The following is a 20,657-nucleotide window of genomic DNA, read 5'->3' as shown; positions in this document are numbered from 1 at the left end:
CCTTTTTTGGTTTATTTATTTATTTTTGTGAGTGTGTGTGTGTGTGTGTTTCGCCGCTCTCTGTTTGTGTCTTTCTTTTTGTTACTTGGATTGTTACAGTAGCGATGGAATTTGATTGGCGTGGTGAAGAAGACGACGACAATGAGGAAGATTCCTACGCCAACAGCAGCGAGGCACCCAGCATCGTGGACGACGAAGAACTCATTATGCGCGAGAAGAATGAGGCGCTCATAATGTTACATGACGCTGTATGGACTGTCAGCTCCGCCAAGCACGGCAACGGCGTGACGTGCCTGCTCGACGACTGCCACGAAACGTTCTGGCAGTCTGATGGTGTTCTCCCGCACGTTATATCCATCGACTTTGCGCGGCTCACGTCTGTGGCGACGGTTGCGCTTTTTCTCAGTTCCCAGCAGGACGAAAGCTACACGCCGCGAAAGATACGCGTGCAGGCGGGCACACACAGTGGTGATATGGCGGACGTTGCCGTAGCGACGGTGGATAACCCGCAGGGTTGGGTGCTTATGCGCGTCGCTGCAGAGGCGGAGCCAGCAGCGCAGTGGGAGCTCGGCGAGGCCGGGGTAGTTGGAGGCCGAACAGCAGCTGCACTACCAACAAGTGCAACAACAGGTACAAGAGGAAGGACATCATTTCCGACTTCTTCACTTGATCTCGTGGGAAACGACGATCATGCAGAGTTCCTTGGAGAAGGTGTGTGGTGCACGCATCTCCGCATCATTATTAAAGAAAATCGGCAGAATGGCCGCGATTGTCACGTGCGTGGAGTGCGGGTACTCGGCCCGGTGCACCAGAGCGTCTTCACCACATCTTCCTTCACGCAGAATCTGCTGCTGCGCTGAGGAAGAATGAGGTGGAATTTGGGGTCCATAGATATACGTTTGTGTATTTGTGGACTCTCCCATTTCATCACCTCTGTATCTCTTTATGTTCCAGATCGCGCTGCAGGAGTCCATTGGAACGCCCGTGGACGGGGCCGAAGCGCTTGGAAGCATAACTTCACAAGCATTAAGACACGTCCATCGGGTGATTGTTTGCCTTTTTTTGTGCCTGAGCTTTCTTGCCACTGCCACCACCGCTACCGCTACGACTATCATCATCAACAGCAGCAAGAACGGGAATGGCAGAATGGAGTTCTGATGAAATCTGGGAAGAGAGAATCTACTCGAGTGGCTATGGTTGCGTTGTATACATCCCGTTTTGTGTTTCGTTTGCACCTTTCCTTGCTTTCTCCCGCATTCTGTTGTTTCATTCTGTGTGAATGAAAGAGGCTCGTATTATAGAAGGAAACGATAAGGAAGCGAGATAGAGCCTCCTCCTCGCGCTCGCAACTCTGCTCCCCAAACCCTCGAGCGTGGCTCGTTCACCATGTCGGAGCACGAGTCGTACGAGGATGACTTTGAGGACGTTGACGAGCGCAGCGTCAGCAGCTACAAGACGGATGCGTCCCTCTCCTCCTCCAACAAGGACGCATCGCCGTCACACTCCTCCGCGTTACCGTTGAAGGCTGTTGTGAACGACAGCTCTTCAGGCGCCTCTGCCATCATCGGCACAACACCCGGGCGGGCGCGGCAGCTGATCGGTAGCCCCGCCACACGGAACATCGCCCCGTCGCTCGCCGCAAACTCGGAAGACCTGCATCTGCTACATGTGTCGAAGATCACGTCGGTAGGACAACTACAGCCGGAGGTGCCAAACAACTATTGTGGTGCTGACAACCCAGACGTTGTCCGTGATCCGTATGACGGGACTGCATTACCCTCAAATCCGCGTGGTATTCTTGGTCTGGAATCACATTCACCGCTTTCGGCCTCGTCACCACCGTCCTCATCATCGGCATCATCATCATCAGCAGCAGCAGCATCGTCGTCATCATCGTCATCAGTGTCGGCGTCAGCGTCGTCCTCAAGGAAAAACAGTGTAGGCACACAGGAATCAGAAGTGGTGCAGAAGGATCTAAAAGAAACGCTGACACCAAAGTTCACGCATAGTGAGAGCCCCGTAGCCAGTCAGAATAGAATACAAAAAGTTGATAAATTGGTACTTCCGATGAGTAAGACGAAACAGCGCGACGGTGGTAATACAGTTCATGTCTGGAAGCAGAAGTCGGGCACTGTTACGCCGCGAACACCACGCACCACCTCTTCAAGTAGAGGTGATAGTCCTCCACTAATGAAGGCGGTTCTGCCAACACCGCCCCATGTGAAGAATCGCGCAGTCTCAATGAGCTTCTCCTTGTCACCGTCAAGACCCAGGGACGCCGAGTTGCAACAGAAAAACACGCGTCCCAGTCTGACCGAAGCTAGAAGCACCGATGGAGGCAGGACACCGCGTAGTGGGGCATTAATTGGGGTAGACGGTGACAACTTTGCGACACCTTGTGTACGGTTGCATAGAAAGATCGCGCAAGCCAAGAGTGAACTCGAGGAGGTGCAGCGGGCCATTCAGGAACTGGACCAGCCGTCACCAACATCACAGCGGAGTAGCAAAAAGGAAGGAATGGGAAGGCCTTTGAAGAGCTTGGAAGGGCTGAGGCGTGATAACAGGCACCTACACCAGCTTGTAGGCGTCCGGGGAGAGGGGAAGCTAAATATTGGGGTATTGATGACCATCGCTAATGAAGAGTTGAAGCACGCAATGGAAGAGTTAAAGGACATAAAACAGCGCAAACGTTACCTCATGTCAGAGGACAGACGTGCGGCGATTATGTTCGCGCAAATTGCGAAGTCGCAGCCCCCGGCTGGGGAGGAGCGTGCCCGTCAGCACAAAGAGGGCATGTACAACCGCATCAACCTTCAGAGCAAGCTACAGCGCCTGCAAGAGAAAATAGAGGCCATACGCGATGCTTCTTCACACCTTTCTGAGCGCATCCGCGTGCTTGAGGAGCGCATTCAAACAGAGGGGCTTTCAGATATCAAGCACGAAGACTACTTAGCGCTTCAGGCTACCGTTAAGAAGAACGCCAAGATAATTGATAGACTCACTCCCTCTATTTCGGTTCCATCGGGCACAGTCGAACGTGGCCGCAGCGCTGACAAGCATAGTGGGGAGGAGGACCTCTCAAGTGTTCCATTCCCAGAGAAGAGCAAACTTGAATCAACGGTTCGGAAACTTCTCCGGCAGCTGGAGCAGAAGGATGAACAGATTTCGATTTACCGTTCTAAACTCACGGTGGCCACGGCGGCTACACAACGAGTAGGTGCTGTCTCTGCACCAGTCGCTGCGCGGGGAAAGTCGCGGGAGGGCCAGCATCGACTCGTTGATGGAAGTAGCAAGCAGAAGCGCCCATCGCCAATGAGTCGCAAGCGTTCCTCCGAACCGCGGACGGCTGAGGAGCGTATTGTGCACAGGGCGGGCCCACTCGCGCCTCGCCGCGGGGAGGCCGGATCCAAGCCCGGAAGCCGAAGGGAATCACTTACGAAGGGGAGCCACCATCAGCAGAAGGAGCAGAATGGGGCCCTGCCGCAGCATCCTACAGAACCAAAGCGCGTTATCGGGCAGAAGAAGGCGTCAGCTTCCCTCCATAAACTAAACGAGTCACCAGTACGTACTTCAAGTGATCGTCAATCCCTTGGAAGCCTCTTACGACTCTCGTTGCCTCTTGGCGATAACGACACATCGGAATCGCCCTCAAAGGTTGCCATTGATAGGATTAAACAGCGACTCGCTGAAGGCGATATCTCCCGACGGCAGGCAGATGCCGACTCGGCACGCGGCGAGCAGGTGGTGGTGGAGGAGGAGTCATGCAGACAAGCTTCTGCAGATAGGCTGCGCTTCTCGCCGTCAGCGCCCCATGAGGTGGCGTCGCTTCCGACTGCAGACTTGAGCGAAGACAACGACGTAGTCGAAGAGGACGCAGTATTAGACAATATCACGTCCGATGTGGAAGGCGTGACAACCTCCAATGACGTACAAGACGAGATCGACAGTGTGATAGAAGAAGTTGACAGCGTAGAGGAGGAAGCCGATAGTGTAACGGAAGAAGTCAACGGCCTACAAGACAAGATTGACGGTATGCCGGAGGAACGCAACACTATTCAAAATAAAATGAGCCGAGTTCAGAAGATGAATGGTGTGCATGGGGATTTTGAGGGTGTACATGAGGAACTGAACGGCGTGCAGCAGGGGGGTAACTCCGGCCGCAGCACGCCTCTCTGGCTTTTGGACTAATACACAGGGGCTTTAGCCTTTGCTGTTCGCCACACTTGGTCCGGTGTGGGTGAGTTTCCGCGTTCGGGTGCGTACGGTGGAGGAATATGTATCAAAATAGGGGAAAGGGAAATGATCGCAAGAAAGAGGTGAAGTGAAAAAGGAAGGGTATGCCATATTTGCTGGTTTACCGCCTTGATTATATGTAGAGTTGAAGCTCCTAGTTGGAGCGCACCTCACTGACACGCCGACATTCTTCTTTGTTGTTGTTGTTTCCCCGATTTTTTTTTCTTCGTGGCTTTGGTGCTGTGTTGCTTTCTTTTGATAATTCCAATTTTTTTTGGCTTCGCAGTTCAAAGAGCGTTCAAACCGAGTTGTGAAGAAGAGTGAATATCGCAGCGGCCGCCACACCTCCACCACGAGCAGCAGCACACATTCCCCACCACCTATACCCTTTCTTCCTTCAAGAGCTTTTCACGCAGTTGCACTGTCGGTGGGGCGGCGTTTTTCCTTCGCTCTCTCTTTGATTTTCGTTTTTTGTTTGTTTGTTTTTGTGGGGGCCTTCCCCGTATTATTGAGGAATTGGAGCGCTGCGTGTAGCGATGTGGTTTTCTTTTTGGACGCTATGTCTGTTCATGTAGGTGTAGACGGGCGCGCATCCTCCTCGTCCTTCCCCCAGCCACACACACACACACACACCGGCGCCGGTAGAGAAGAGGGGAGGAGGGAAGTGGTAAATGGGTGTGGATACAAAGGGGAGTATTCCTATGCAGAAGGAGAACGAGCATGAATGTGAGGACGGGAGTGAAATAAAAGGATAAGTATAAACACCTCGTGAGGAGAAGTCACACGAACATGCTCGTTACATACACAACACTAGCCGCATGAGTAGAAACAACAAATTTGGACAACTTCTCATGCATTCTCCACCCACCTTCCCCAGTTAGAGTGGCAGGGTCCTCTAACGGATGAAAGCGTCTACATGCACAAGAAGAGAAGGTCTGATTGCGGGAATCACAAAAAGATAGAAAACAAATGGTATGGGGCCTGCCTACCTCCCCTTCTTGTCGCCTTTTTTTTTTTTGGAATAAGAGGAAGGAGGAGGATCTTGGTTCCCTGTTACCGTCTCTTCTGCTGGTGTTTTTTGGCTTTTTGTGTGGGCCGGCTTTTTTCTTGTCGTTGCTCCGCGTCTTCAGGCGGATGTAGCGCCAACAGAAGGCTGTGTGCCCCCACCCCGTGCGGCTACCTTAATCGATACGGGAGAGGCGTCAAACAGAAACGACTACCGCGAGTCCTATGTTGTAATAACTCTCTGCCTCTGATCTCACCCAAATCGGTTCCGAAGTCTCCTGTCCTTTTTTGTTTGTTGGCTTGTTTCAATTTGTTTGTGTGTTTTTTTTTTTCCTTTCCTTCGGTGGTCGAGAAGACTAGTCAACAGGAAGTTGCGAAGAAGGGAGGCGAGTAGGGTGGCACCAGACACATTCACACAAGCGCACATCCTGCTGTGGATTCATTTATTTTCCCTTTTTTTTTTGGGGGGGGGAGGAGTTTTTGTTGCTGTTGGTTCCCTGAGAGACGACCCAAAAAGCCGAGACGGGGTGCAAATAGCGTGGTGCGTCACCTGAGCGTCCACATTCATTCGTCATGTCATCGTCGAGCGAGAAGAAGCATGCGCCTTGGGTGGACGTTGTGGCAGGTGGCCTCGGCGGCGCGGCTGCCAAATCGCTGCTGTCACCTTTTCAGCGCGTGGTAGTGCTGCAGCAACTCGGTGAGCACAAGGAGTACAGCGCGCTGCAGCTCGCCCGCCACATCAAGCAGCAGGATGGCTGGAAGGGGTTCTGGAAGGGCAACCTCACTTCTATGATCATCCGCGTGCCGTACTCCGGCATCCAATTCGTGCTGTACAGTCAGCTGAAGTTCTTCTTCCAGGACCTCTGCGAGCGCTGGGTGCGGCCACGGCGGGGCGGCACGGCGGGTGGGATGCACCACCGCGGCGAGACGCTGGAGCTGTTCGTTATGAAGTGTGGGGCGGGCGGCATATCTGCCACAATCGCGGGGGCGGCAGTGTACCCGGGCGAGGTGGTGCGGCTTCGCCTCATGTCTGGTGAGCGGAGGTTCAACGGCATCTTCAACACGATCCGCTGCATCTATGGAGAAACGAACTCGCTGCGCAACTTCTATCGTGGACTAGGCGCCTCTCTGATGCAGCGCGTGCCGGACATACTCGTAAGCTTCGCAACATATGAGACGGTCAAGTACACCTTGATTGAGCGTGAGTTCCTCACCACCCATCCGACGTACAAGAACATCATCGCCACCGTCGCTGGAGGCAGTGCGGCGGCACTCGCGTCGATTCTAATCGCCTTTCCTCTCGACGTGGCGAAGCGACGCATCGGCATGTCCGGGCAGGGCAAGAGCGGCGTTGTGTACACCGGGGTGCGTGACTGCCTGCGGCAGATCTACGCACGTGAAGGCGTCTGCGGCTGGTACGCCGGTGCGAAGGTGGAGGCACTGCGGTGTGTGCCTCAGGTGGTGCTCATGTGGTTCTTCATCGAGGGCATGCAGAATTTTCTCACTAAACACTGCGTGCATGTGAATTTGTCTGCTGACGAAAAACAAGGGAATCCGTAATGCACATTTTCTTCTTTTTTTTTCTCTTTCTGTGTGTTTAGGTGTGTGGCTGTGAGGTTCACATGGGTGTGAAACCGTGCAAAGTGGATATATATATATATATATATATATATAGAAGGTGTGAAGCATATGGTTTGTCTTCTTTGTTCGGGGCGGTATGTGTAGTGTATGTGTTTGTTGTGCTCGCGGTCGTGTGGCTCGACTGTGCTTCTCCCTTTTCCGAATTCTTTTTGTTTTGTTTTGTATGTGGGGGCGTTGGTGCTGGCCGCCACCCAACGAAAATAAAAAAAAAAACAGAGACACGGGCGCACGGGACGCGAGTGAGAGGGTCTCCTACGCACGAGGGTACTGCATGTCGGCGCAGCCGCAGTGAGGTGTGGTGTCTTGCGGGGCCACGAGTGGTGTTTACTCTTGCATTTATTTGTTTCCTCTTTTTTTTTTGTGGTGCTATGTTGTTTTGTTTTGTGTGTGTGCTTCGCATCCTGCTTTTGCTCCCGTTACTATTCTTGTCGCAGGGATGGGTGCCGTAGTGGCTTGTTCCCTCCGTGCACCCACACCCTTCCGTCGCCATAGATGACACATTGATAGAGACCAACGCACAGGTGGCGCATCCTCCTTGCTCCTCCTTCTCCCCCTCCTCCTCCTCGCTTACATGAAGCGAAGGCGGGGAAAGGAGCGGGGGGGTGGAAGGAGGAGCAAAGGAGAGAATAAGCATAAATGCTTATTGATGTTTGTTTTAGGTGTTTCTCTAAGTCAGATGTGTTGTTGTTTTCTTGTAAGAAATAAATTCCGGCTTACCTGTTTGCTTTCCTGTGCTTCATTCTCTCATTTTCGTTTCTCTTTCTCTCTCTCTCTCTCTCTCTCTCTCTCTCTCTCTCTCTATCGCTGTGTGTGTGTGTGTGTTTGTGCACCGCGGGAAGAAAACCCCCAATAATATTTGGGCAAGTCAAACAGGAGCGACCATAAGAGCGAGAGTAGCAGCATCCGTATCAGCACTCCAAGCCTACGAAGAAACAAAGAGAGGAACAAGAGAGAGAGAGAGAGAAGGTCGAGCACAAACACGCAAATGGAGACCAGGGCGCAGACGTACTTGGATAGCCTCATCGCCTCGCTGCGTGCCGCCGGGCGCACAGAGACAGCAGACGTATTGGCACGCGCAAAAGATGAGCTTCAGCGCTCGCAGTGGTGCGAGATGACGGACTATTTGCTGTTGGCCATACGTGACCCGCTTGTGCTGGAGTCTGCCTATGATCTTCACGAAAACGTGCTCAAGGTGACGCGGATGGATATGTCCCCCATGGCGTATGTGAAGCTGCTTCACTGTATCTGCTTCAGCCCCAATAGCACCTTCGAAAAGGCACTCGACCTGATCGAAGGCGCTGCTCTCTCGCTTGCAGCGAACTCCTCAGAGCAGGGTGAGAATGCAGCGAGCTGCATTCGTGCTTTACTACTATTGGATAGGAACAATAACGGTAAATCGTCGAACGCTGGAGCCTCTGCCCATCAGGCACGCTGCATCCTTGACGCGGTGGAGAGCTTCATCCACACGAAACAGATGCATGAGGTGGAGCCTGTTTTAGCCGCATTGCACTGTCAGGCACGTGGAAAGGACTACGAGATTCGCCAGCAGTACACGAAGTTTTACCAGAACGCGTTTGAAACTGTAAAGAGTGCGGAGCGGGCGGAGATGCCGATCATAGAGAGCGACATGATGGAACTTGTCAATACCACTGCCATCGCCGCGCTGCTCTCGGAGGAGACGTACAACTTTGGCAAGCTCCTAAATGACAGCCACTTCACGGAGCGGCTGGCGAACTCGAAGAGGCATGCGTGGATACTCGAGTGGCTTCGTCTCTGCAATGACGGCAAGGTGGAGGCGTTTGAGCAGTACGCTGCCGCCCACAAGGCGCAGATTGAGGCCTACCCTGCCTTGTCCGAGGCCCTCCCGTCGATCATGCGTAAGGTGCGGCTGATGGCGCTCCTGCACCTCGTGTTCTACACACCGTTCAACGAGCGCACCTTCACCTTCGATGTGATAGCGCGGCGCTGTGCGGTGGCGGAAGACCGTGTGGAGCCGCTGCTGCTGGCGGCCCTCGCGCAGGGTGTTGTCATGGGCAAGATTGATGGCCTCACGAACGAGGTGCACATCACGTGGGTGGAGCCGCGTGTGCTGAGCCTGCAGGAGGTTAAGGAACTTGCGGTACACGTGTCGCGGTGGAAGGAGAAGGTACTGGGCCTCTCGCAGTACGTAGCGAAAATCGCCCAGGAGACACCTAACTAGAGGTGCACGTGTTGTGGTGGGAAGGAGGGACGCAACAGAGAACGGAGCAATGCGGGCGGACGGCGAGAGGTGAAACATAATGAAGGAATCACAAACACCGAGAGAGAAGTGAAGGGAAGTATAAAATGGAGGAGACGAGGACTCACGTCGCACCCATAAGGGGAGAGAGAAAGAGAGAGAGAAAGTGTGTGTGTATGTGTGTGTGCGACTGGTTGTAGAGCGTGGTGGTTCCTTCCTTCCAGTTTATTGTTCGTGTTCTTGTTGTGAGCTGCTTCCATGTATTGTGTTCATGTTTCTTGCTGTGTGAGATGTGAATGTGTCGCTGCTCTCAGGGACACGGCTGTGTGTGTATGTGTGTGCGTGCGCGTGTCCTATGAAATGGGGAAGGGAAAATAAAGCACAAACAAAACAAAAAAAAAGACAGTCTGTGTAGAAACAAAGCCAAAGGTATTCATCCCATTTGTGTGTGTGTGTGTGTGTGTGTGTATGTGTGTGTCTGTGCCAGTGTGTCTATATATTATACCTGTTTCCCTCCTGACCTGGTTGAAGAGAGTTCATCTTGGTTTCCTTCTCTTGCCGTTGGTTCAGTAGTTGTGCGACAGACTTGGGGGTGACTAAACGGAGTCACACCTCTCTGGGGGCATCATTCTATCCAACTTTCTTGCACAGAGGTGCACAAAATATAAATTTACATAATTGCATACACAGTCTGAAGTGTCACTCATATTCTCCGCCACGGCTGTGGTTTCCGCTTCATGTCCGTCACGGCGGCAGTACCGAAGCTGCCCTCCATAGGTATGCGCGGCGCTAACAAGCAGCTCGCCAGCAGACAGGACTCTCAGCAGCATTCTCCTGCGACGGAGCAGAAGACGCAGGCAACCTTCACTGTGTCACTAGACGATACTTCGCCTTTGGCAGAAGAAGCACTAGATGTGCTCACCTGTAGCGAGGAGGATTTCCAGCAGTGCCTCGATACAATCAAGGAATCTATACAGCACGAATATGTAACGTATCCCAAGAAGAGACGTGCAAAGGGCTACACAAAACAGCAGACGGCTAAGATGCACGCAGAGCTTTTGGTCCAGCAGCAGGCTCTGGCGCAAGCAAGTGAAAAGCTTCATGTAATGTTGGAAAGTCTAGAACAGAGGCTCGATGCGCTGCGTCACGATGAGGCGGTTCTGCACGAGTACTACAATACCCTTGATGAGTTGATTGAGCGTGGTGAGGATGTGCTGCGCAAGAAGAATCAATACCACCGATGGCACCGTGAGTTAAGGCGTGACGGTCCGCGCCAGCGCTATGCCTCAGAGCGGATGTTCCTCGAGCACCGCCAGGAGAGATTGCAGGCTCTGTTGCGGGAGGCTGAAGAGGAGGAGTGCGATATTGCACCCAACGAGGCCGAAGACGGCGCGTTGGGACGGAACTATCGCATGGCCAACGTGGACGGGGGGAAGATGGAAGAGGTGTACGAGGATGCCACCTCTGGCAGCAGCCCTGAGGCGCGGCTGCGCATGCGGGCACTTAGGCCGCTGCTGCAGAAGGTCCAGGAGACGCGCATTGTACCGCCGCTGCCGCCATGGGGTGTGTCATCGCGGCTGCGGAAGGAACTTATCCTCCCCTTCTCGGCCCGTGTGCTCGCGCTGAAGATGGATGAGGGCAACAATGCAGGAGACCGATTTGTAGAGTGGTACATCAACACTGTTATTGATCCCCTAGCGATGGCACAGCTTGTGGAGCTGGTGCCCCGCGAGTACCTCGTGACGACTACCGTACGGCTCGCAAAGGCCTGTGATACCTATGTGCACTTGCGGCAGGCGCAGTCATTACCGGATGTGTCACACGTTGTTCTGCAGGCCGTCGCGGAGGGACGCCCGGACGCCGTCGCGTCGCTTGTGCTTTCACCGTCTGGCTCCTTCCTCCGCGCACTCGAGAGCAAAGAGCATACGGGGATCATCTTCTTCGCGGCACTGATAACTGGACAGGTAGAGGTACTGCGGCGTCTTATGTCAGTCGGCTTCTACAATATTAACGCCCTCCTTGTGTGGCTCTTTCTGAATCCTAACACCGCCGATCCGTTTTACGTGAAGTATGTGACGCAACTGATGTCCACTGTGAGGAGGGTTCTGCAGAATGAGGTGCAGCTGGTGCAGGACCTTCTCAGTGACACGCGCCGAAGTTCACTTGAGGACGATTTTGTGGAGACAACTCATATTGCATTGGAGACGATGAATAGCGATTGGAACGCTGATTTGCTGACGCACAGTATGTGTGAAAAGCTACGCCGCTTCCTACAGGATTGCTATTCGTTGAAGAAGCAGGGTGCACCCCTGCATGGAGAAGTCGACGCACCCAGCACTGATGCGACAGCAGTGCCGTCACTCACGCCACCCTCGGTTGCAATGACGACAAGCACACATGCCAAGGTGCAGGGCCCTCCATCAACGCTTTCCTCCACTCCCGAGGCGTCATTTTCGTTTCTCCTCGGCAGGAAGAAGCTTGACCGCCTTCAGCTGTCGGCGATGAAGTGCGCGGTGCTTCCTGCCGTCAGCACGTCTGTTATGCGGCGGGTAGGCACGTGTGGGTACACACCACTACAGCCAACAACAGCGCACCTCCTCCTCGTGGGTGACACATCCACCGTGAATGCGCATGTTGTGCGCCTTCCGCCACAATACACGACGATGTGGTCTGATGAGGACCCGACAGAAAATACGCACGCGCGGCGTCAGCGTGAGCGGCGTGAAGCATCACAAAGTTCTTCAAAGGGTCTGAGCTTCTACTACGAGGCGCACATCTCTTTGAAATTTCTCCTCAGCGATGTTCCTGCGGGAGCGAACGCATTCGCCACACTTCCGTCATCGTCGTGGTGCCGCATGGAGGACATGCCACCGCCGCTGCAGACCTCCAGTGTGTTCGTTGGCTGGTGCTCAGAGGAGCACGTGGCGGCTGCCGATGGGCACTCGATGCTGCCACCGCTCGGCAGTGACTGCCACTCGTTGGGTATCTCCTTTGACGTGCTGCACCGCTCTAGAATAGGTGCCTCCACGGAGGAGATTATACTGCGCCCAATGAGGCACACAATGGGGCGTGCCACTCCCTTCATGTCAGTGGATTCTGAGTCATGTGATCAGGATGCGGAGCGGAGTGTGACGGATCGATCAGTGTTGCTGTTGCGAGTGTTGAATGAAGACTCTGGGCTATTAAGCGGTGGTGATTTGGGTCAATTTTCTAGTGGTCCCTTCTCGTCACCGGTTCACGCGTCGATGCCGTCAGTTTACTCATCGTCGTTCCGCGTGTCTTCTACTTCAGAGGCTTCCGAGACAGCACCTACCGTATCGGTTGGGAGAGAGACAGTTGTTCCTACCGCCAGGCTAATCAGGAGGACCATGGAAAGCAGCGAGATGGATTTTTTAGGAAGTGGCTCGTCGCATGGGAACGACGCTTTCGCCAGCGTTCCGGTTGTGCTTACGGATGTGCCGGTGTACAGTTCGCTCGCTCTTGTCGTTGGATGTCAAGTTGATTTCGCCAGTCGCCGCGCGTCCTTCACAGTGAATGGAACATCACTTGGCACTGCATTCACTGCGTTGCCGTCGCCAGTGGAACTTCGGCCCGCTGTGAGTCTTCAGGCCTCCAAAGGAATCACAACGCTTCTGCAGCGCGAGAACCCCGCTGATGCGGTGATTATCCGCTTCGTATTTGCCAAGGATTTACTTCTGGCGCACCACCTGGCGATGCAGGATGGCCTCCAATTTGAAGAAATGTTTTCTATGGGAAGGACGAAGACTCCGACACCGGCGACGATGTTAACAACGGCATCGAAAGAAGTGAGTGATGGAGAGGGAGAAGGAGATGAAGAGGAAAGGAAGAAAAGCAGTGGTGATCTCATCCCCGGTGTGCTCCCGATCACACACCCTCTACTGTTTGACGAGAGCATGACGCAGTGCGCCCTTATTCGGCTCCTCACCTGCGCAGAAGCCACCCTCCCAGGCGATGGGGAGGATGACGAAATCCTGCGGAATGAGAAGGAGACCCTCGTGCTGGGATCAGCGCTGCGCGTGACAGCTTTGTCTGTTCGACAGTTACTAAACACGACATCCTCTTCGGAAAGTCTGCTGTTCTTTCCCTCTGTACTGGTGAAGCGCCGCAGTGACGATGAGGATAAGCAATCAAACGGTGTGACAATTATTCCGGAGGATGCCCCATTGGTGCCGCTGTGCGCCGCACTTGCATTGAGGCAGCGCATTCCGGCTTATAATATTGCTCAGCATCCATTCACGGATTTTAGTAGCACTGATGAATCAAGTATACGGCAAAGACGCATGTCAGTGCTTGCCGCCGCTACGTTAGGCTACGAAGAAGTACTCTACATTTTGCTTGAGCGTATATCTGTTTATGAGCTCATTGCAATGTTCACCCTCAAGCATACAAACAATGAAACTGAAAATGCGGCGCCGGTGGTAAAGGGTACTAGAGTATTTTCCACCACTAGCTGTCGCACCGTCAACAATGCGACGATGCTGCACCGTGTCGAGTACACCCCACTGCACTGTGCCCTTCTTGAGGGTCACCAGGAGTGTGTGCATCTGTTACTATATTACCTGAACCACACACTTTCTGAAGAGTACCGACGGCACGCAGTAAATGTCATGACACGTAGCGGTGAGACGGCGCTCTTAATTGCGTGTCGACACGGTTACACAAGGATCGCCAAGCGGCTTCTTGCAATGGGTGCCTCACCCTCCAGTTTTGACCGTATGAAGCGAGCGAACTGCCTTGAGCTTGCCTGTGCAAGTCGCAGCGAGGAGATTGCAAGAATGTTACTGGAGACCCCAGACTACCGATCACAACTCCTTGTAAACCACGCAGGTGTGGCGTCGCCTCTTTGCTGGTGTGCGTTGAACAACATTGGCTCCCTTATTCGTCCTCTGCTCGAGAGCGGCGCAAACCCAAACGTAACCCTAGATGGCCCCACACCGCTTTTGTTGGCTGTGACATTTGGCAGTGTGGATGCGGCGCTGCAACTCCTTGAGTGCTGTGACGCGGCAGTAAGCAGTTTGTCATCAGACGCTTCAAGCCGCAATGTTTCGAACCAATCGCGCGTGACGGAGACAGCCAGCGATGTATCTTATGATGCCAGCGCAAAGCGAACACTCGCCGTGTTGGACATCGACGCACTGGACCCACGCTCGCAGTGCAGTGCGCTGCATATTGCATGTGAACTTGGGCAGCTAGAGGTTGTTCTCAGCCTTATTGCAAAGGGGGCTTCGCTAAACCTGCAGAGTAAATTGACCTATGCCAATCCATTGCAGATGGTGATCATGAATGGCCATGAGAATCTGGCACTTGAAGTGCTCGAGTACGCCAAGGACAAGCTACGGCGTGGCTTTAACGTACTGGACATCGCCGCCATTGATAAGAATGCTGACACCGCCCTGCACCACGCCGCACGGGAGGGCATGCTGCCAGTAATTGAGTACATCATGTTGCAGTTCAGCGATGAGGAAATCACACGACTCTGTGGCATCCGCAAATTCGCGAGGCGTCCTAATGCGATGAGTGTTGTGGCGACAAACCGTATGGGCCGCACGCCGCTTCTTGTGGCGGTGCATGCACGCCAGGAGGCGGCCGCGCAGCTCATCGCGTCGCTTATGCCGGAATATTTGCCGAACCCCGGAGGGCCAGTTATTGATGGCACATGTGTGGCTCTTCTTACCAGTGACTCAGAGGGGCTTGAGGGCTTGACCCTCTTCTTGTTGTCACACCCACGCTACATCGCTACGGATGCCTTCCGCGAGAATTTTTTTAGTCGTTATAACTCCAAGCGGCTGCGGATGGATCAGCGCGAGGATGGCACCGTCAATGTAGAAGAGGACGAGAGGCGTCGTGTGGGGTTTCAGGACGCGAAGGAAGACAAGAAGAGGCAACGGAAAAAATCGCGCGTGGCAGCCGGCGCGCGCCGAGAGCGACAGCGACAGGGAACGCACGTCACGGCGACGCTTATTGCTAGAGCAAGCATCACGGCAATGTGCTCCGCGGGAGGGAAGAGTGCAGCAAATGAACCGCAAGGAACAGCACTGTCGCGCCGGCGCAGTTCGCAACGATCAAGATCACCTCGGTCAGCAAGGCAGCGACGACGCAGTACTTTTGTACAAATGCTCTTGGCCAAGGGTGGTAGCGGCCCCTCCACGCACAAGGCTATTGAGTTCCTTGAACGTGGTTTCTCCCTCCAGGAGTTGTATGCAATGGTAGATACCATCTCCTCTGAGACTTCGCGAACGTCGCAGAGTATGACTGCCATGCGGTACGCAGACACCATAACCAGTTTCCTTTTCGAGTACGGGGATGTTCGGGTCGCCTCTAGCGATGCAGTGATATTTGCACGGAAGTTACGTGTCGCCCCGACGTTGGTGAAAGGCGTTGACAACACACAGCTAGCCGATGCCAAGGCAAAACTATTAGAGATGCGCACGCTTTGTCGGGAGCTTTTCTCGATCGTCCGCACTCGTGGGCACCGCTCAGAGTGTGTGGAGGATATGCGTCACATGATCGTGGAGCGGGGTCTCGTCGGTGCCGCTCTCACCGAGGAGGTGACATCACCTTTTGGCTACACTTTGCTTCAACTGGCCGCCTCTCTGGGATTGCCACATGTGTGCGCGTTCCTGCTTGGCGAGTGTGAGATGGACCCGTTGTATGTTCCACCACCACATCATGGGGTGCATACCGCCTCCAAGTGGTTGGTAACGCCATTCCGCCTTGCGGTGCGCTCTATTAATGTGGAGACGGTGTCGGTCTTTTTGTCTGTGGAGCCTCCATCTGGTGGTGTTCAGGTGTTGCTGGAGCACAGGGAACTTCTTGAGGCTGACGATATGCGGCAGACAGTACTGCAGGAACTTGTGTGTATGGATTTTGATACGCTGGCGCCGGAGGTTGGAATGGACGCGTTGCACGTGCTGCGCCTCCTACTGCGGCACGGGGCGGTTGTACAGGGCAACTATGACGCAGGGGGAAACGATGCATGGTTACTCGTTGTGCGTGCATCGCCAGGAAAAGGCACCAAGCTGCAGGTGTTTTTTGATGAGCAGATGGATTTGGGCGATGAAGGTGACGACGACGACGACGACGACGACGATTCGTTGACAGACGAGGATGACACTAACGCTGGCCATAAAGACAAGGGTTTGAGCTCCACAGCTGTGGCTACCGCAAAGACGGGGCGGCCGCAAAGCATAGAGAGCGCTTCAACAGCGGTCCCGTACGCCAGTGAGGTTGGCTCTATTCTTCCCCTTAAGATGGCAATGATAGGCAATGGTGGTGGTGGCAGTAGCGGTAGGGATGGCGTGGGAAACCCTCGTATGCGGCGCAACACATACTATGCGGAGCTCCTATTTCTCTGCGCAGAGCACAACCCACAGTCTCTCGTGTCACTGCTTGACCATTACCCTGGCGTTCTCTCGCCCTCTTTCATCCACCCTCTGACAGGCGACACGTTGTTACTATTCCTTCTCCGAAGGGCGGCTAACATATACGCAGCTGAGTGCGGCGCAGAAGCCCTTCTCACATGCGAAACAGGTCGTGAAGATGTGGTGCAGACCGCACAGCGATTGATATCGGAAGCTGATCCGACACAGACAGCGTGCGGGGAAAGCTCGTCATACCGTGACCCATTCACTATTCCAAACGTTCGATGTCTGCTGCTAGTTGTGGAACAGTTGCTGCGGAAGTTTCACTTCAGCAACATGTACTTTATACACAACGATGGGCAAACCGCGCTGGCGGTGGCTGCATGCATGAGCTACACCACACTTATCGCGCTAATTGTGTCTCCCGGTACTAGAAGTCCGTCGATGGGTACGCCAACAGAGAAGCCCAACCGAAGCACCGAGCATATCAGTATGGAGTTTGGCACCCAGTCAAGCCTTACCTATACTTCCTCCGACGCACATATCATCAATGTGGAGTTAAGGCAAAACTTGGTAAACTTAAACTGCTGGATGATTCTTGCCACGCGGTTGTACTACGCTGAAGAAGACATGGAAACGGTACTTACTATTGTACGCCATCTGCCTGACACAGAAACGAGGTTGTCCTTCCTTTCGATGGTGTACTCTAATCTGCACCCCATTGTCGCCCTCCGTGTTGCAGTGTTGTATGCAAACGATGTGAAGCGTATTCTCATGCAGCCAGAGGCCGTTAATGCTTTTTGGTGTAATGTTCTCTACACCCAGTATGTCGGTCGATTAGATGAAGTGGCTGTGACGCCAGCTCAGTGGAACTCACTCCTAAGTGTGCTGCTTCCCACTGCCTCGGCTGTACCAATCTATTTGATCAAAGCGGCATCATCTTTTCTGGCATCCACATCGGTAGATACGCTTCTGCCTTCGTCAACATCCTCTCTAATTCCTGCTGCATCAGCGACACTGAAGGAGAGGACGGCGAGTGTCCGCAGCAGCAACAATTGGAAATCCATTCTTAAGAGAACGGAACAGTACACCAGGCAGCTTGTAGCAGCGGCCGTGTACGTGGCAGCCCCGGCGTCAGCTATTTCCACATCTCATGGAGGTGGTATTGGTGGTGTAATCCCGAATTCTCAGCGACACGTCTTGACAGCCATGGCGGCCCATTTCTACGAGATCATTGAACTATCAGTTCGCTTTGACAATGCCTCACTTCTGGCGAATCTCATGGATACGGCGCCTGAAGAACTACGTACCTGTGTCAAGCATGTCTGGCGTAACTTGATGGAGGAACACCAATTGGAAGTAATTGCCATCGCCGCTGGTAGCGTCAGTGTGCTAAAACTCTTCTCCGAATTGCCTGAAACATCCGCATACATTTTCACTGGCCGTTACAACCGCATCGACGCCGTTACGGGTCTTACTGAAGGTGTAGCTGTGATGGAGAATGCAGGTGTAGAAGTGCAACACCAAGGGTCGCGTAACTCTATGTCAACAATGAGCATTCAGCCGGGGCGTAGTGGCGCAGCGGAGCTGTTGTCGCATTCCTCAACACCGCGTAGAATAGGTGATAGGACGGTGAACGCCTCCCCTGAACCCAAACCGAACAGTAAAAGGATTAAGGAGAGAAGGCACACAACAGTAAACCTTTTGTCTTTTGCCGTCAGCGAGAACGGTACGGACGCGAGTAAGGCGCAGGCCGACGACGGGACGGGTGAGGCCGGGCTTCAGTACATGGACGTGATGACGGCAGCCCGCGAGCGGACGACTGCCTCCGCAGTGATGTGGGGCATCGGTGCCGCTGCACGGCCTGTGGCACTCCAAGACGGCTCTAAAACAAGTGATTATACCCCCGTTCCTCCGCAGCAGTCTTCTTCAGTTGGAGAAGTCAAGAAAATAAGCAGTGTAATTCTTGTGGATTCAGTTGGCATGCGGTCGCCACATCCGGTGAGTCGCGAGGGTGGGCGGTCCCTCATGTCGGGTAGCAGGAAGACGCCAATGCCGATGTCAGGATCGGAGGTGGCGCGTGGCCCATCGCGAACTTCTCATCGTGCAACGACGCGCGATGGGGCAGGTGAATTGCCTCGCTACTTTGCCTACTATCTCTGCGACTGGGCGCTTCACACCACACTAATGCTTCGTGCGCCACATCCATCGTCGAAAGCAATTGACACTTTGCTGCATCTGATGGATGGCCGTAGCCCACTAACCGCCTCCGCAGTGCAGGTATTCCTTGCCGCGTCGCGGCCGCTGAATCATTGGGAGTCGAGCGATGGCCGGGTTCTTACCATCAGCTATGTGACACGAACTCACAGAGACACGATCCTTCACCTCCTGGTGCAGAACGACCAGCTGCGGCTGGCACGGTACTTCCTCGCCGCCGCCCTGTGCTACTTTACATGTTACCAATACGACCCGCCAAGCACCATGCCACCACAATTCTCTACAGTTGACCTGCCCAATACACAGAAGCAGGACAAGGCCTTGCATATGGAAAACACGGCGGCAAATGAGGAGAAGGATGTGGCAGAAGACGACGAAACCCATCCCGCTGTGTTTCTACGTAGCATGCTGCGTCTCAACAAGTACGGCCTCACGCCATTTGACTATGCTCGTGGGCCTATGGTGTCGCTGCTCATGGAATACGGCTGTGTGCCACCATCGTACCGCCCAAATCCACAGGGATTCTGTCGTGCGCTCCGCTTAGAAACCGGGCCTGCCGTATTTCAGTCAGTTCCCCGGCTTCTACTCGTGTCCGCGAACTTCATTGTACTTCGTGACGAAGCAGGGGGGAAGCCGACGAAACGCCAGCTGGAAAGCAGGTCAAAAGACATCCCTGATACGGCGCTGATACGGAGTCAAACATTTAGCCAGCATGCCACCAGAACAATTTTTTTACCGATGTTACTCACGGATGACGTGAGTCTCCTACATCTTGGTCTTTGCTCCGCCGATGATGAGCTCGTGCTGCAGCAGATTAATGACAAGCGTCAGCAGCAGATTAGAAGTATACAAGTGACGCCGACACCGCGAGCATCACCGATGCCTCCGACGCCTTCTTCAACGCTCCACTCGCAACGACAGCGAAATATGAACAAGTCCTGGAACTCCACTTCAAAGAATGCAACCCTCACGGAAGCCTTGGGCACGCGCAGAAGGTCTGACAAGGAGCTCCCGACTGCACTGAAGCTTCTCGATTTGCTACGCGAGCGCGGCTTCATTGCGTTTCCCCTTCTTCTTCCCATAACGGATGAAATGGGCTTCCCAACAGACGACGCAGCGAATAAAGACGGCACAGCAATCCTTGTCTCCCTAACGCCAATGGCACTTGCCGGTCTCACAGGCGCAGTCAAGCGCGCCGACGGCTCCCCTTCTCCGTCACCAACGAAGCGCCGCTCAAGCAGCCCGGCTGTTCGCCGTGGCAGAAACAGTGTGACCAATGACCAGCTGCCAACGCTTTCACGCTTTACAGCAACAGCGGAGAAAGAACGCCAGTCCGCCGAGGCACTGGAAGCGTGGACAACAGCACGGCGCGGCGCCAAGCCCACTGCACCTGGTAAAATACAGAATATGAATGTGCTTCTCAAAGCGCTCACAAGTGGTGCTATAGGCCGTGCGATTCGCTCCCTCTCACTTATCACCGCACCGTCGTACGAGAAGCGCATGTGCGTTTAGCAGCGTATATTGCATTGCTTATGTGAATGTAAATCTAACTTCTGAGAGCACCCAAGAAAAAAAAACTCTCAAAGATATGTACACGAAAAAAAAACTATAAAACATATTAATCACCCCAACAATAGAACCAACGACGCTGAGCAATACATATTAATAGACTTGTTATTCAGAACAAAGCCCTTTATCCACTTTTCTTCCATTCTACCTAACGCCACCGCACAAACACTGACTTTCTCACAACAGATTTAACACAATATATTCAACATAAAGAGCGACTGTTTACATTCGCACCATCCACATGACAAATAAGAAAAGCCGCCGCAGATGATGTTTGAAAATTGGAATTACCATCTGAATGCGGATTCCGCGAGTCGATGACACGATGCCGTGCGCATTACCTCAACTGTTACTCGTATTACTGACGCGGCGCTTCTCCTCGATCTCCTCCT

At 53.6% G+C, this 20,657-nt stretch overlaps 5 protein-coding genes across 5 annotated transcripts; all 5 read left to right on the top strand.

Moving 5' to 3' along the window:
* Positions 1-104: 104 nt before the first annotated feature.
* DQ04_00651070 (anaphase promoting complex subunit 10) lies at positions 105-860 on the top strand (the record flags this gene model as incomplete). The annotated part of the gene is made up of 1 exon (XM_009309446.1): positions 105-860. The coding sequence occupies one exon, from the start codon at positions 105-107 to the stop codon at positions 858-860; it is 756 nt and encodes a 251-aa protein (XP_009307721.1).
* A 526-nt stretch (positions 861-1,386) lies between these two features.
* DQ04_00651060 (hypothetical protein) lies at positions 1,387-4,188 on the top strand (the record flags this gene model as incomplete). Its single annotated transcript, XM_009309445.1, has 1 exon — positions 1,387-4,188. One exon carries the CDS (start codon positions 1,387-1,389, stop codon positions 4,186-4,188), a length of 2,802 nt encoding a protein of 933 aa, XP_009307720.1.
* Positions 4,189-5,811: 1,623 nt separating this feature from the next.
* Positions 5,812-6,798, top strand: DQ04_00651050 (putative mitochondrial carrier protein; the record flags this gene model as incomplete). The annotated part of the gene is made up of 1 exon (XM_009309444.1): positions 5,812-6,798. The coding sequence occupies one exon, from the start codon at positions 5,812-5,814 to the stop codon at positions 6,796-6,798; it is 987 nt and encodes a 328-aa protein (XP_009307719.1).
* A 1,066-nt stretch (positions 6,799-7,864) lies between these two features.
* Positions 7,865-9,079, top strand: DQ04_00651040 (proteasome regulatory non-ATPase subunit; the record flags this gene model as incomplete). Its single annotated transcript, XM_009309443.1, has 1 exon — positions 7,865-9,079. One exon carries the CDS (start codon positions 7,865-7,867, stop codon positions 9,077-9,079), a length of 1,215 nt encoding a protein of 404 aa, XP_009307718.1.
* Positions 9,080-9,834: 755 nt separating this feature from the next.
* On the top strand, positions 9,835-20,208 carry DQ04_00651030 (hypothetical protein; the record flags this gene model as incomplete). The annotated part of the gene is made up of 1 exon (XM_009309442.1): positions 9,835-20,208. The coding sequence occupies one exon, from the start codon at positions 9,835-9,837 to the stop codon at positions 20,206-20,208; it is 10,374 nt and encodes a 3,457-aa protein (XP_009307717.1).
* Between the last annotated feature and the right edge of the window lie 449 nt (positions 20,209-20,657).

The sequence above is a fragment of the Trypanosoma grayi genome (genome assembly GCF_000691245.1).
Source record: "Trypanosoma grayi strain ANR4 Tgr_65_V1, whole genome shotgun sequence".
NCBI lineage: Eukaryota > Euglenozoa > Kinetoplastea > Trypanosomatida > Trypanosomatidae > Trypanosoma > Trypanosoma grayi.
This window is presented reverse-complemented; position numbering and strand designations above follow the sequence as displayed.